At 34.8% G+C, this 13,951-nt stretch overlaps 1 protein-coding gene across 4 annotated transcripts; it reads left to right on the plus strand.

Annotated features, from left to right (window-relative positions):
- The first annotated feature begins 1,455 nt into the window (after positions 1-1,455).
- On the plus strand, positions 1,456-13,951 carry LOC111788114 (WD and tetratricopeptide repeats protein 1-like). 4 transcript variants are annotated; one of them, XM_023668313.1, is made up of 20 exons: positions 1,456-1,664; positions 2,746-2,814; positions 3,883-3,960; positions 4,703-4,837; positions 4,937-5,044; positions 5,206-5,334; positions 5,553-5,668; positions 5,776-5,893; positions 6,398-6,503; positions 7,553-7,695; positions 7,780-7,947; positions 8,596-8,706; positions 9,315-9,426; positions 10,094-10,437; positions 11,245-11,335; positions 11,696-11,791; positions 11,877-11,947; positions 12,034-12,161; positions 13,025-13,143; positions 13,563-13,951. In XM_023668313.1, the coding sequence occupies exons 1-19, from the start codon at positions 1,593-1,595 to the stop codon at positions 13,104-13,106; spliced, it is 2,277 nt and encodes a 758-aa protein (XP_023524081.1). In that variant the 5' UTR covers positions 1,456-1,592; the 3' UTR covers positions 13,107-13,143; positions 13,563-13,951. The 4 variants fall into 4 exon arrangements, with proteins under 4 accessions (XP_023524081.1, XP_023524083.1, XP_023524082.1 ...); XM_023668315.1 differs by having other exon boundaries at positions 10,190-10,437; XM_023668314.1 differs by having other exon boundaries at positions 7,553-7,671.

The following is a 13,951-nucleotide window of genomic DNA, read 5'->3' on the forward strand; positions in this document are numbered from 1 at the left end:
GTCTTCGCCGACAGGGGGAGAATACAGTATGTCGGCTCCATAAATCTCTTTATGGATTAAAACAGGCTTCTCGCAATTGGTTCTCCATATTTTCTACAACTATACAAAATGCAGGCTACACTCAGTCCAAAGCAGATTACTCTTTGTTTACTAAGAGTAAAGGTACTTCTTTCACTGCAGTTCTAATCTATGTTGATGATATTCTGTTGACAGGCAATGATCTCGAAGAAATTCAATATCTCAAGACTAGTTTACTCCAGAAATTTCTTATCAAAGATTTAGGAAATTTGAAATATTTTCTAGGCATTGAATTTTCTCGATCTAGAAAAGGAATTTTTATGTCTCAAAGGAAGTATGCTCTAGACATACTTCAAGACACAGGTCTTACAGGAGCACGTCCAGACAAATTTCCTATGGAGCAAAATCTGAAACTTTCTTTAACTGAAGGAGAGAAGTTGAATGATCCAAGTAAATACAGACGGTTGATTGGCAGATTAATATATTTGACCGTCACTAGGCCTGACATAGCTTATTCAGTTCGTATGCTTAGCCAATTTATGCATGAACCAAGAAAACCACATTGGGAGGCAGCTCTTCGAGTTCTGAGGTACATCAAAGGCACTCCTGGTCAAGGACTTCTACTGCCATCTGAAAACAATTTAAGATTACAGGCATATTGCGATTCTGACTGGGGTGGTTGTCGAACTTCCAGACGATCTATTTCTGGGTTCTGCATTTTCCTCGGAAATTCAATTATTTCTTGGAAGTCTAAAAAGCAGACTAATGTGTCCAGATCATCAGCAGAAGCCGAGTATCGAGCTATGGCAAATACTTGTTTAGAGTTAACTTGGTTAAGATACATTCTTCAAGACTTGAATGTTTCACTGTCCGAACCAGCATTATTATATTGTGATAATCAAGCAGCATTACATATAGCAGCCAATCCAGTTTTTCATGAACGTACGAAACACATTGAAATAGATTGTCATATAGTTCGAGAAAAGTTACAAGCTGGAATCATCAAACCGTATTATGTATCGACCAAAATGCAATTGGCAGATGTTTTTACTAAAGCTTTGGGAAGACAACAATTTGACTTTTTGAAGGACAAGTTGGGTGTGATCGACATACACTCTCCAACTTGAGGGGGAGTATTAAGAGGATATTTTGCGGTGATAATTAGTTAGAATATATCTCACATATTTAGGGAGTTGTTAGTATAGATTTGATTAACCGTATATTTTATTTATTTACCAGATTTAGTTAGATATATATTTTTTCTATTTTTAGGTATTAGTTGATAGTTTGTATCCTATTTAAACGTGTTAAACATGAATGAAGATCATACTTTCGATCCCAATTCTATTTCTATTTCTCATTCTTAACAGGAAATTAATTAAATTAGTTGTCACACGACCTTAATCTAATTCGCCCACAGAGCACTCTATATATTTATTTGGGTACGCCATAGGGACGGTTCTCAGCTGGGAGCGTGAAAATTGTAGAATGATCGGAACCTTCACTGCTGCAACTGCAGATAATCGGTCGGAGTTGGTTCCACGCTAGGGTTTCTCTGAGTTCTCCCTTATCTCATGGAGGATTTCGCCTTTCACGATGGTAACGTCTGCGGTTTGCTCGAGAGCAGGCACATCAACTTTCGTCAAGTATGTGTAATTGATTTTTCTTCATCTTTTTCTACCTTCTCATCGGGTTTGCATTCGTTTAACTTCAAGTGTCGAGTTAGTAGAATTGATTTTATGGATTGGATGTGAATTGTATGCGTCTTTGGTTTTTGGAGCGTGAACGTTCTTTTGTGCGGAGTTGATTGTGTAGAATCCTGTGAATTTTAGATATATCACTCGCCTTATTGGATTTAGTTGATTGTTTTTGTTGTTGGAGGCGAACTGAGAAGTGTATCTATATGAGATGAACATCGGAGATTTTGGATTGTTTGAAGGCTGTTTGTGGACGACAAGCAATGCAATTTTGGTTTGGTCGATTTCGAATTTTCTGAAATTGCTAAAAGAAACTCTCATTCGAGTGCGTCTGTTTGACTTCATTGATCCTGTTTCTTGATGTGTCAGACTCATGACTTGAAGCAGGGTAATAGTAGTAAGAACCTAGATTGCAGTCGTTGTTTGTTTTCATTACGACTCATGGAATTCCACGCATTTTAATTCATTGCATAGAGATATTCTTTGTTAAATTTGTAAAAGATGCAGTATTCTTTGTTTTCCTTGAAAAAAAAACGATGAAAAAAAACGTGTCCGTATATCAATACAAGTTGAAAAAACTATGATCCTTAGGCACGAACTATATTGCAGTTTGTCTATTCTGCAAAAAATTCCGGATTAAATTCTTCTTATGTTCTCACTCTCTTGTTTTCTTTTCTATAAGAAAACATAGTTTCGAAGATTAATATGTTCGTCATCCATCCATAAATACATAAGGAACTATCTGTATAAAAACTATACCGTACGTTGAAAAGCAGGTCAGCATGCTATTTTCTTACTTTAAAGTTTCTGTTTGGCTTTTCTTTCTTGGTGGCTCGTTTTGTATGTTATATGCTATTTTTTAATGTTTGTAAAGTACTCTTTGCTTTTTGGAAAAGGGAAAAGTTTTTTTATGTGTTTTACTTAATACTGAAACATAAGGCCTGCTTGATGAAATCTGCTTTTGTGAAGCTTTTACTTTTTTTTCCTCTTAGGAATTTGTTTCATTTTTCCAAGTCATTTATGTATGCAGAATCCCAACTATAGTTTGCAGATGCACTCATCACTCATCCAAAGACTCTCCCAGGAAAAGGAACTGGAGGTCGGTATAGATTTTAGTTTCTATGTGCTGTGATTTTTTCACATTATTCTTAAAACACATTATTAATTTTTTTTTTTGTGAAATTATCAGTGATGTATTCTTAATTATAAATTTTATGATGTATATTATGTCGAGTGCATGGTGTACTGAGCAATTAGTATTATTATCCATGCCATTAAGATTATTGCTTTATGGTTTGTTCCATGTCATTTATGTTTAATGTCTATTAGGTAAGTAGTATGACTGTTAGGTGAGGATACTTGGACTATCTAACAAAAATCGAAGTTTTCTTGCCTAAGCATTTAATATACTGCTGGTTTCCTTGCCTGTTCATTATGAAGATAAAATACTTCTAGATATGTCAGAAGATTAATATTGATGGAGATGATCAGCCCATTGCTTATTTCAATTGCACCTTGCGTCTTATCTGTTGTTTTAAGCCGTATGGGACGAGTTATTGACTATCGTATTAATGTGGTACAGAAATTGGAATTCTGAAAGGGGGTTCATTATTTACCTGATGGAGGTAGTCTTAGTAAGTAGCATGAGAAATGAGTCATTGTGATCTGCTCAGATTGCTATTGTTCTCTTCCCCCCTTGTCTCTATTGGATATTGTAGAACTGTATTTGATGTTGATTCTCCAACATGGTTATGTGGAAGCTGGAAGCCTGTAAACTTTAGCCCTCACTTTTAACTAATACTAGTCATTTTGGGTTCTGAAAGTAATGGTATTGAGGTTGGGCTGTCATAATCTCTTTAAGACGACATTTTCCAGGTGATGCATATAACCTATTTACTATAATGGGATGAGGAATTTCATCTTTTAAAGAATGAGAGACTGTTAGAGTCTTTCCTCTTTAGGTTGGATGCATGNTTTTTTTTTTTTTTTTTTTTTTTTTTTTTTTTTTTTTTTTTTTTTTTTTTTTTTTTTGTTTCTCAAAATTATGTGCAACTGTTGTTTTTCCATTCCCTTACAATTCCATTGTTCTTTGCCGTCTCTATCCTGTCAATTTGTAATTCCTTGTTTGTTAATTAAATACCTTCCTTCTCTCTTTCTCTCTCTCCAGGGGCACCAGGGGTGTGTTAATGCTGTCGCCTGGAATTCTAGTGGTTCTCTTTTAATATCCGGATCAGATGATACTCGGGTAAGACAGTTATCCTTCAATTTCTATGACTTGTTTACCTGGATCTACAGTCGCTGTGGACGACTCAAGTTTTTGATGATAGGAAAATGTTATCATTAGACTATATGTAGTGGATACCAGATGGTTATTCTTGAAGATTGAACCAGTAAACCTGTTATTGTATAGATTATTTGTGACTTTTTATGAAAATGTATGAGTATTTATTGTGCATGTTAGTGAGGAATGAGGAGCACTGACTGTTCTTCTCAGTGACAACTATTTTTGGACCAAAACAATTTTGGACAATATGCTGCCTGTCGGATAAGTCTTCAAATGCCAAAAGTTTGAGTTGAGAGTGTGATGATATGTTTTCTTTCAGTTGGACATTGAGATGGCAAATGTTGTCCTATAAAATTTATGGATATGAGTAGTTTCTAAATTCTTCGAACTTGACTTATCAAATTTTTTCTAGAGCAATTTTCATTGAATCAAGAACAGAAGAATAGAGTTTTAGGACTTGATAATGAAGATGACACCATAAGAGAAAGCACGGGATATCTCAGCTTATTTTTTTCGGAATCAAATCAAGTTAAAGTAGTTACGATAAATTGATAATGAAGATTTAGCATACTCTACATTACCTGTTAGATGATAATTGAATGTGTATTCATGTTGCATAGTGGCTTGTTAATCTTTTTTTAACTTCCATCCTTCGAAGAAAATTATGTTTCTCGAAGTTAGTTGTTAGTCATGTTTTTTGCAGATAAATATCTGGAACTATTCTGGTCGAAAGCTATTGCACTCTGTAGAGACTGGACATTCTGCAAACATATTTTGTACAAAATTTGTTCCTGAAACTTCTGATGAGCTTGTGGTCTCGGGAGCTGGGGATGCAGAGGTGTAATATGCTACAGTGTAAATTTTCTCATGGATGTTGATGCCAGTTGGATTTTGCTTATGATTTACATTTTTTTGGGCGGGGTTTGTTTCCTAACAGGTGCGATTATTTAATTTATCTCGCTTAAGAGGTAGAGGACATGATGATAATGCCATAGCGTCATCAGCTCTGTATCAGTGTCACACCAGAAGAGTAAAAAAATTAGCTGTAAGAGTCGAGAACTCTGAAGGAACTATGTATTGAAAGTATCTTTTACTACACGTAATGAAATAATTTATTTACTATGAATGATCATGTTGCATTATGTAAATATTGGTTAAGCAAACCTATTTATTGTTCCTAAAATATTCGTCTGCATGTCATTGAAGGTTGAAATAGGGAATCCAAATGTAGTATGGAGTGCTAGTGAGGATGGTACTCTTAGACAGCATGATTTTCGAGAGGGCATGTCTTGTCCTCCTGATGGAGCCTCTCACCAAGAATGTCATAATGTTCTTGTAAGTATTGTTTTCTCTAGAGTTTTCTGTGTCTTCCGTTCAAAGATCAAGTGGTTTGGGAAGTTTTTATTTTCTCTCCTTTTTTTTTGTAATTAATCTTTTATGTATTTTTTTCCTATTGGGAGGCCTATGCAACCCTTTGGCTCCTTGTCATAATGTATTTTTTTATTGGTATCAGTTTTTGGGGTTCATTGTTTTCACGTTAAGCTCATTGGCAGCTTGATTTGCGGTGTGGAGCAAAGAGGTCTCTGGCTGATCCTCCCAGACAAACCCTAGCTTTAAAATCTTGTGACATTAGTACCACTAGGCCTCATTTACTTCTAGTTGGTGGAAGGTATTCTGCTATTGCTGGCACTCCACTTAGAGGAATCGCTGAAAAGGAAGAAAAAGTATGAGGGTCTAACTGTTCTTGTTTCAACTTCTATTGATTTTTATATGCAGTGATGCATTTGCACGGTTATATGATAGAAGGATGCTGCCACCCTTGTCTTCCAGCCAGAAAAGGATGTCACCACCTCCTTGTGTTAACTACTTCTGTCCAATGCATCTCTCGGATCGGGTGAGTTCAGGAACTGCTATTAATCATAGTCAACATCAATCTGGCAACAGCATACTATTACGGGAAACATTATCAAGTAGTAATAATCTTGAAAGTCAATTTAGTGTATACAAGCTGAGATGTAAAGGCGGTTCTTCTTGTCAATAAGTATGGCCATGTCTCATATTTTGCAAAACCCATGATTTTGATGCATATCTTAAATGTTTCTCTCTACTTGCGCAAAAAAAGAAAAAAAAAAAAGAAAAAACCTTTTGTTTATGTTAATCTGATGGCGCATAATTAGTAGTTTTATAAATGAGAATTCACAATATATTCATGTATTTAGCAGTACACTATATTTGTCTCCAAAACTTTTTTGGTACGACATTTCCCCAATGGACTATTTTAATTTGTAAGAATTGCACTTTATTGTTTTAAAAACATGTAATTGCTGTTGCTAGATTTCTAACCATCTTTGGTTCTACCAATTCAAACACCGTATCTCACACTCCCCTCTCTTTTTAGGTTCGCTCGGGTTTGCATCTGACTCATGTTACTTTTAGTCCGAATGGAGAAGAGATCTTGCTTAGCTACAGTGGAGAACATGTATATTTGATGAATGTAAATCATGGTACATACTAATATTTAGCTTCTTTTGCACTTCATACTTCCTATTTATTTGTTTTTATCACTATTTTGATTTGTTCTTCGTGGTAACTTCTTGGGAAAAATACCCTTTTGGTCCTGAAGGTTAGAGTTTGGTAGCATTAAGGATCATGAGTTTTCAAATTCAAAAGTTAGCCCATGAGTTTTGGATTTAGTTGCATTTTGGTCCCTCCATCCAATTTTCCATTAATTACTAATGAGGAGGGGAGAGGAGGGAGAAGGGAGAGAAAAAGAAAAGTATTTTTCTTACAAAAAACAAATGTCACATTAAAATTTTATGGAGGGACCACAACTAAAACCAAAACTAAGAGGCTAAACAGTCAAGTTTGAAAATTCAGGCGTTTAAATACTACTAAACCCAAATCTTAGGGACATATAGTAGTAGAAAAAGTTTATCAGTCAAGGTATTGTTTATTGACCATTATGATTATAGTAAAGGTGCATTTTTTATGCAGTAATGGTTAGAGGAGAGTAGGCATCCTAAACCCATAATACTTGGGCATAGACATGAAAATAAAACGTAAAAATTATTACTTCATATATTTTATTGAACTTTTATTTAGAAATTAGTTTTAAATTCAGTATGAATTAACATATTAAGTAAAATATTCTTAATACATGTAAATTAGCTTCATACAATTAATTAGGCTTTAAAGAATGTTATTGGGTCTTAGATAATTAATAAATCTATAACCAAATCACATTTCCACATGACATGGTTAGTCATCCTATTTCCAATCATCACGTTCTCACTCCTGCATCTACAAGTACTTGTTATAAATTTTCTGTAGAATGCCATTTTATGCACTTTACATAGATGATGGCTGTTTCAAAGCCAAGTTATGTTGATTTTCTTAAGAACGCATCTTATTGTGAATTTTCTGTTTGAGTTTGCAATCAGTGTTTTATTTATCAGTTAGATAATGCCAACTATTGTATTTTTTAACGAATATTTTGATATTTAATGTGTTTTGATTTAGTTCTTCTGATCTATATATTTTTTTTCCCCCAAAGCTGGGCAAAGTACGATGCAATATACATCAGGAGATGTATCTAAGTTAATGAGCTTCACTCCCATACTCAATGGATTGGAATTGCAGTATCCTATTTCCAATTTATCCAATAGTCTGCCTGTAAGTTGTGGTCTTAATGCAAAGGTGTGATTCTCATATGAGTGTTTCAAATGAAACAATGTTATTACTCGAATGGTTCAAATTTATAATCGATCAAGAATTTTTCAGCTTGATAAATGCAGAAAATTATTACAAATTGCTGAAAAATGCACGGAGGTTGGGAACTACTTTGGTGGAATTGAGGCATGCAATGAAATTTTGGATGGATATGGTCGTAATATTGGAGTTATTTTCAAGCATGATTCATTATGCACACGTGCTGGTTTATTACTCAAGGTTCATGTTTAATTCCTTAGTTTTATTGCTTGAAATTCTACCTTATGTACCCACAATCTTTGGTCTTCCACTTTTCTTGATATTTCGTACTAAGAAAACAATTTTTGTGGGGTTGGTGGTTATGGATATTCCTTGAGAACATATTGTGGCTAGTAAATGTAAGAGGTTTTTTTGTTGTTCAAATATTTTACTAAAGGAGTCGATGCCTTTCTACAAAAGGAATTTCAAAGAATCTTCTAATCTCCATTGTAGGACCTTTTTTTTTAAGAAATCGTTTAATATTTTTTCCTTGTGATTTTTGACTATCTCCTGCTCACAACAAGTTGGTGGTTTGGTTCAGTGGCTCCATATTCTCAATTTTTTTAATAGAATTAAGCTTCCGAAAGGCATTTCAGTATGTGTGGTAATTTAGGGGTTCTTAGCCTCCATTTCTATATTTATTTATTTTTATTATATCGCAGCCATAAGTTTGAAAATGACCATTAGTTTTCTCCGTGGGTCAGGATAGAATTACTATCTACTTCAATTTTTTCTTTAGTCGGGAGCATCTGGGCTGATGTACTTTTTTCCTCATTACTTTACTTTTATAAACTTTTACCTGTTAGTATTTTCTTTGGTTTCTAATTAAGAAAGTTGAAATTTATTCAGCGGAAGTGGAAAAATGATGTTCATATGGCAATAAGAGATTGTTACAGTGCTAGGAAAATTGATCAGTCCTCTTTCAGAGCACATTACTACATGTCTGAAGCTTTATCACAGGTAACTCTTTTCTTGTTCTATGCTACCACTTGCTTCAGTTTTCGTACTTTGGGGAGCTATGTCTCTTACATAACTTTTCTGGTTTAAGATAAAATAAAGAGTCTCAAAGGTTACTTGGTGCATAGTTGAAGTAAAATTGTTTTGTTTGTTCGCAAGTGTGAATTGTTCAACAATATTTGAAAATTTTCAGAAATTACATGTTGGTCTTGATCTATAGGTGGAAGTTAGGACTGCTACGGTCATTTGTTCATATTAACATTAGTTTATCATTTCAGGAGGATTTATAGATATGGTTGGTTGAAAATATGTCAAGTAGCTGTAAAATCATTAAATGATTTTATTTTGTTCTTGTTATGATCCTTTTCTTTTATGCATTGAGTCTTTCTATTATTTAAGAAGGCTATGTACCTTAGAATTAATTAATCGGAATACAAACATTTTATTCCATTCAAATCTAGATATATCATTTTTATTTATAATTAATTAGTATAACAAATGAATAACACTCCTGAAGAAGTTGGATTCTCATTTCCAACTTCTGTAAAATGGTTCAACTTGTAGTGAAAGATTCAATCCTTCTTTTTTATATTTTTATTCTTCTCTTGCAGCTGGGTAGACATAAGGAAGCCCTAGATTTTGCGTTTGCTGCTCAGTATTTAGCCCCATCTAATCCTGAAGTGGCGGAGAAGGTGGAAAGTGTAAAGAGGGACCTTGCTGCAGGTAAATGATTGTTTAGAAGATTTTATTTATCTTTGAGTGAGGTCTGGGAGAGCTCAGTAGTTGAACATCAAAACTTTTTCCAGTGGAGGATTTTGGGATTGAAATAAATGCATTGCTGTTACGGTGTTGAGAGAACTGAACTGCTCCACACCAATCTTTGATCTTACTTTATATAACTACACGATTTATTCTACTGAAGTTCATTTTTGTAGATCCTTTTGGCATTGCTAGATTGTTGTTTTGCTCTTTTTTTTGTTTGTTTGTACTATCCGTATTTACCAATACTTCTTCTCCTTAATTGTTTTTTAAAAGAATAATGGCTGGAAGAAGGAATCAACCGTTGTAACTAACTGAAATCAGCGTGCTTTTTGTTGACTCCTACTAGTAGATGAATTTTTTTTTCCCTGTCATCTTCCATGAAGGTCTTGTTTCCTAGTCTTGCAAATTCAAAATATCATCTCTCAAAATTTGTAGTTTGTTCTTAAGGTATATTTATTTGTGCGAAATGCTGGCTTATCATTAAATGCCTTCAAAATGTTTGTTTGTTGTAGACTGCGAGGCTTAAATGCCTTCACAGTGATGTTGTGAACTTTGTTTAAACATTTTGCATCTTGCTATTTTCCTGCTCACTTTAGGGTTTTGATTTATTAATTTATATTGTAACCAGCTGAATCAGAAAAATCAAATAAAAGCAATGATGGAGCTCTAAGATCAGCACCGTTAGGTGGAGTATTATCATTAAGTGACTTTCTTTACCGCTCAGATGCAAATAGTGATGTCTCACAAGATGGGCTGAGATCGGAAAGAGAAGATTCTGACTATGACGAGGAGGTGGAGCTGGACTTCGAAACTTTATCAGGTGATGAAGCCCATGATGTTGATTCCAATGTTCTACAAGGAAGTTTAAATCTTAGAATACATAGACGAATTGATCCTGCGAGAGAAAGGGTTGGCGCAAATGGCACCTGTGGGTCTCCTTCATCATCACAAAACGATGGAATACTTTATCAGGTTCCAGTAATACTTTTCTTTTGAATTTCACGAATTTCCTCATAACTTTTCCTTTACAAATTTTAAAAATTCTGTTTATGCTGCCACTTAAGTTGCAGTCAAATATGACTCCGTTGGATTGAGAAGTTTGCAAGATGGCACATGCTATGCATGTTTAAATAGATGCTTTCTGCCACTTTCAATTATTTGGGGTTTCTTAGAACATTTGAGAAAACCACTACTATTATTGCGTATTATGCATATCTTGGGTCCATGATAAATGAACTCCGTGCCAGTAGAATTCAGTATGACGTATGGTGTTCTATCAAATTTGGTTGGCCAATTTTCGATTTTCCAAGGGACTGTCCTTTATCTCCATAGTATTTTTACTTGCAATTCAGTTTCTGGAAAGAATAGGGGGCGGGGAAGACAAATCTGTAAGTTTAACTTTTGGTTTCCGGATGATTACATTGACAGCCTCCCTTATCTCCCGGGGATACACAGAAAAAAGTTGAAATACGATTTGTTTCAAATGGATACTCATTAGGAATGAGGGGGAAAAAAATGGATACTCATTAGCTAAACCATGACTTTTAGCTATTACAAACAAAAGTCTCTTCTGAAGTGACCCACTTGTTTGGGCGCATTAGGTGGATTATGACATGACATAAGTTATTTATAAACCATGACTTTTGCTTTCAACTGACTAGTACCCAGAATCTTCTTGTCTTTTGTCTGGACTGGAATATTATTTGCTTCTGTATGTTTACCCTAGTTAATGTAATGGTATCTTCATACTGAGTGAGCTTTGTGTTATATTACATGCAGCCTGAACCCGTCATTGATATGAAGCAAAGATATGTTGGTCATTGTAATATCGGAACTGATATCAAACAAGCTAGTTTTCTCGGGCAAAGAGGTATTCACCGAACCATGGGATCGACAAATTGTATTATAAATTGTTAAAATTTTAGGTTCCTGAAAGTTTCTTTGGGTGTATAATTGTTGCCTTGTTTTATTTATAGTGCCTATTTCACCCCGAGGAAATTGCATTTAAGTTAAATTAAAAGTTCTTTTATGCACTATTAGGGTTTTGTCAATTTCATCCTTATATTTGCAATCAACCCTATCTTTTCCCTAAAATTTGAATTTCATCCTTAAATTTGTATGTATTACGTTATCTTTGCATGATAATTAAACTCCAAGAAATGAATGTGGAAAGATTGGATTATTATTTGTGTTGATTTTTTTTGTTAACCTAATTAAAATGATATTTCAGGTGAATATGTTGCCAGTGGAAGTGATGATGGGAGATGGTTTATTTGGGAAAAAGGAACTGGTAGACTGATTAAAATCCTCGTTGGAGATGGAGCTGGTAAATATCATTGTATAATTCTAGAGATGAATTGTTATCATTTTAACCCAATCCGAAACTAAATGGCACAAAACCACTTTTTCAGTTGTGAACTGCGTGCAAAGTCATCCATTTGATTGTGCCATTGCTACTAGTGGGATCGACAATACCATAAAGGTAAGTTCTATTATGTATGACAAAATGTTGTGAAATGGCCATTGATCTTTTTCTCCGAGTGTTACTGATGTCGTCGTCTCTCCCAGCTATGGACTCCAACTGCTCCGGTCCCTTCAGTTGTTGCTGGTGGAGTGGTCGGACCGCAGGCTGCCGATGTGTTGGCTGCAATAGAGAACAATCAGCGCAGACTGTGCCGTAATAGAGAAGCCATACTGTAAGCCTCATTGATCCCTTGGTCTTCATAAAATATGTTAAATATGCATCACTTATTATGCAAAGTTTTGTTGGCTCAGAGGTTTATTACTCATTTTGTTTTGATTTTCATGAGAGGCTTTGAAATAAATAACTGACCACATGATTTCTATCATCATATCAGTTCTCGACCGTTTTAAATATACACTTCATAACTCACAACATTTGAGATTTCAATATCCCCTAGTAGCCACAATGAGAATTGTTTTTTTTTTTTCGGTTAGACGAACATGACTCTCCACAATGGTATGATATTGTCCACTTTGAGCATAAGCTCTCATGGCTTTGCTTTGGGCTTCCCCAAAAGGCCTCATACCAATGGAGAGAGTATTCCTTAATTATAAACCCTGACCATTCCCTACATCAGCCGATGTGGGACTTTCATCATCCAACACCTCCCCTCGAACAAAGTATGCCTCCCCTTAATCGAGGCTCGACTCCTTTGGAGTCTTAGTCATTTTTAACTATGTCTTCGAGAAGGCTTGACTCCTTTTCTTTTGGAGTCCTTTGTTCGACATATGAGGATTTACCAATCTATTGGCACGACTAAGTTTAGGGCATGACTCTGATACCAAATGTAAGGAATGGAGGGAGAAATACCAAATACCCAGTTATTCTTTCTTCGTCCATTATCTTCTCATCTTTTTCGTGTAACTAAGTAGCATCCCTTTTTTTTTTTTTTCCTATTTTGCATATGCCAGTTCGTTGTATCTATCTATCGATAGCTATATATATATATATATATCCCAATCAAGTATTGTGTACTATTTTATGTTTTTTTTTGTGATGATTACTAAGGAAATTATGAATTTTTATTTGCAACAGGCCTTTTGAAATTTTAGAACGGTTTAGGATGCATGATTTCTCAGAAGGGAGCCTTCATCCATTTGAATGTGCTCAGAGTTGAAGTTCTAGTATTATTAGTTTATATGGGATTCACGCAGGTAAGTGCCTTCAAATTAAAAACACACATTTTCTATGTTTATTACTTTCACGTGCAATCATAGTAAAGAAGGTTTCAGAGGGATTCCTCTGAAGCCTTTTCACGCACGTGCTCAAGGAAGCAATCACACTTCACAACTTCCTGTCATGTTCCCTTGGTGCACCACTGTTGGCATCTTATTAGTTGTCCTGTGATGCCGACCTCCACACACACACACACACACACACACACACACACACACACACACATTCACGCATACTTTGTATGTGAATTTTGGTTAAACAAAATTATATACTAATCTTTGATTTTAGATCATGATATCAAACAAATTATGTTATCTAAAACGCGTTCCTTTTACCAAAAGCTCATAAGAATTTAACTCTGGTACTAATTTTTATTTTTTATTTTTTCTTTTGACAGAAATTGGACTAGTTATAATTGGTTTAGTAGCGGTTACCGCACCGAACATATCGTTCAAGCAGACTCCTATGGGATGAGTCAGGTCATGAGAAACCTTGTTCAAGTTCTCATTATAGAACATTTACCAACCAAGCTACTATTTTCAAGGGTGTTGGATTTTATTTAATTTTTCTCCTCTTTTTTGCCTTTGTAAATTATTGTAAATGTTTATTTTCTGCAGTTTTCTACTTTTATAACTTGCCGTTCCTTCCATTACAATTTCGTCGCTTTCGTTTTTTCTTTTTTCTATATATGTGGTGATGTTTAACGTTATGATGTACAGAATAAGATGAAGGCCGGCTTAATCGAGTTCTGAGTACATGTATATGGCATGTGCCTTCGTTCCATTT

Source organism: Cucurbita pepo, chromosome LG02 (assembly GCF_002806865.2).
Source record: "Cucurbita pepo subsp. pepo cultivar mu-cu-16 chromosome LG02, ASM280686v2, whole genome shotgun sequence".
Classification (NCBI taxonomy): Eukaryota; Viridiplantae; Streptophyta; class Magnoliopsida; order Cucurbitales; family Cucurbitaceae; genus Cucurbita; species Cucurbita pepo.

Coding starts and splice junctions, on each gene's coding strand:
- LOC111788114 (XM_023668313.1), top strand. CDS start 1,593: ATGGAGGATTTCGCCTTTCACGATGGTAACGTCTGCGGTTTGCTCGAG. Junction 5,669..5,775: donor TTACTTCTAGTTGGTGGAAG/GTATTCTGCTAT, acceptor TTTTATATGCAG/TGATGCATTTGCACGGTTAT. Junction 10,438..11,244: donor ACGATGGAATACTTTATCAG/GTTCCAGTAATA, acceptor TATTACATGCAG/CCTGAACCCGTCATTGATAT.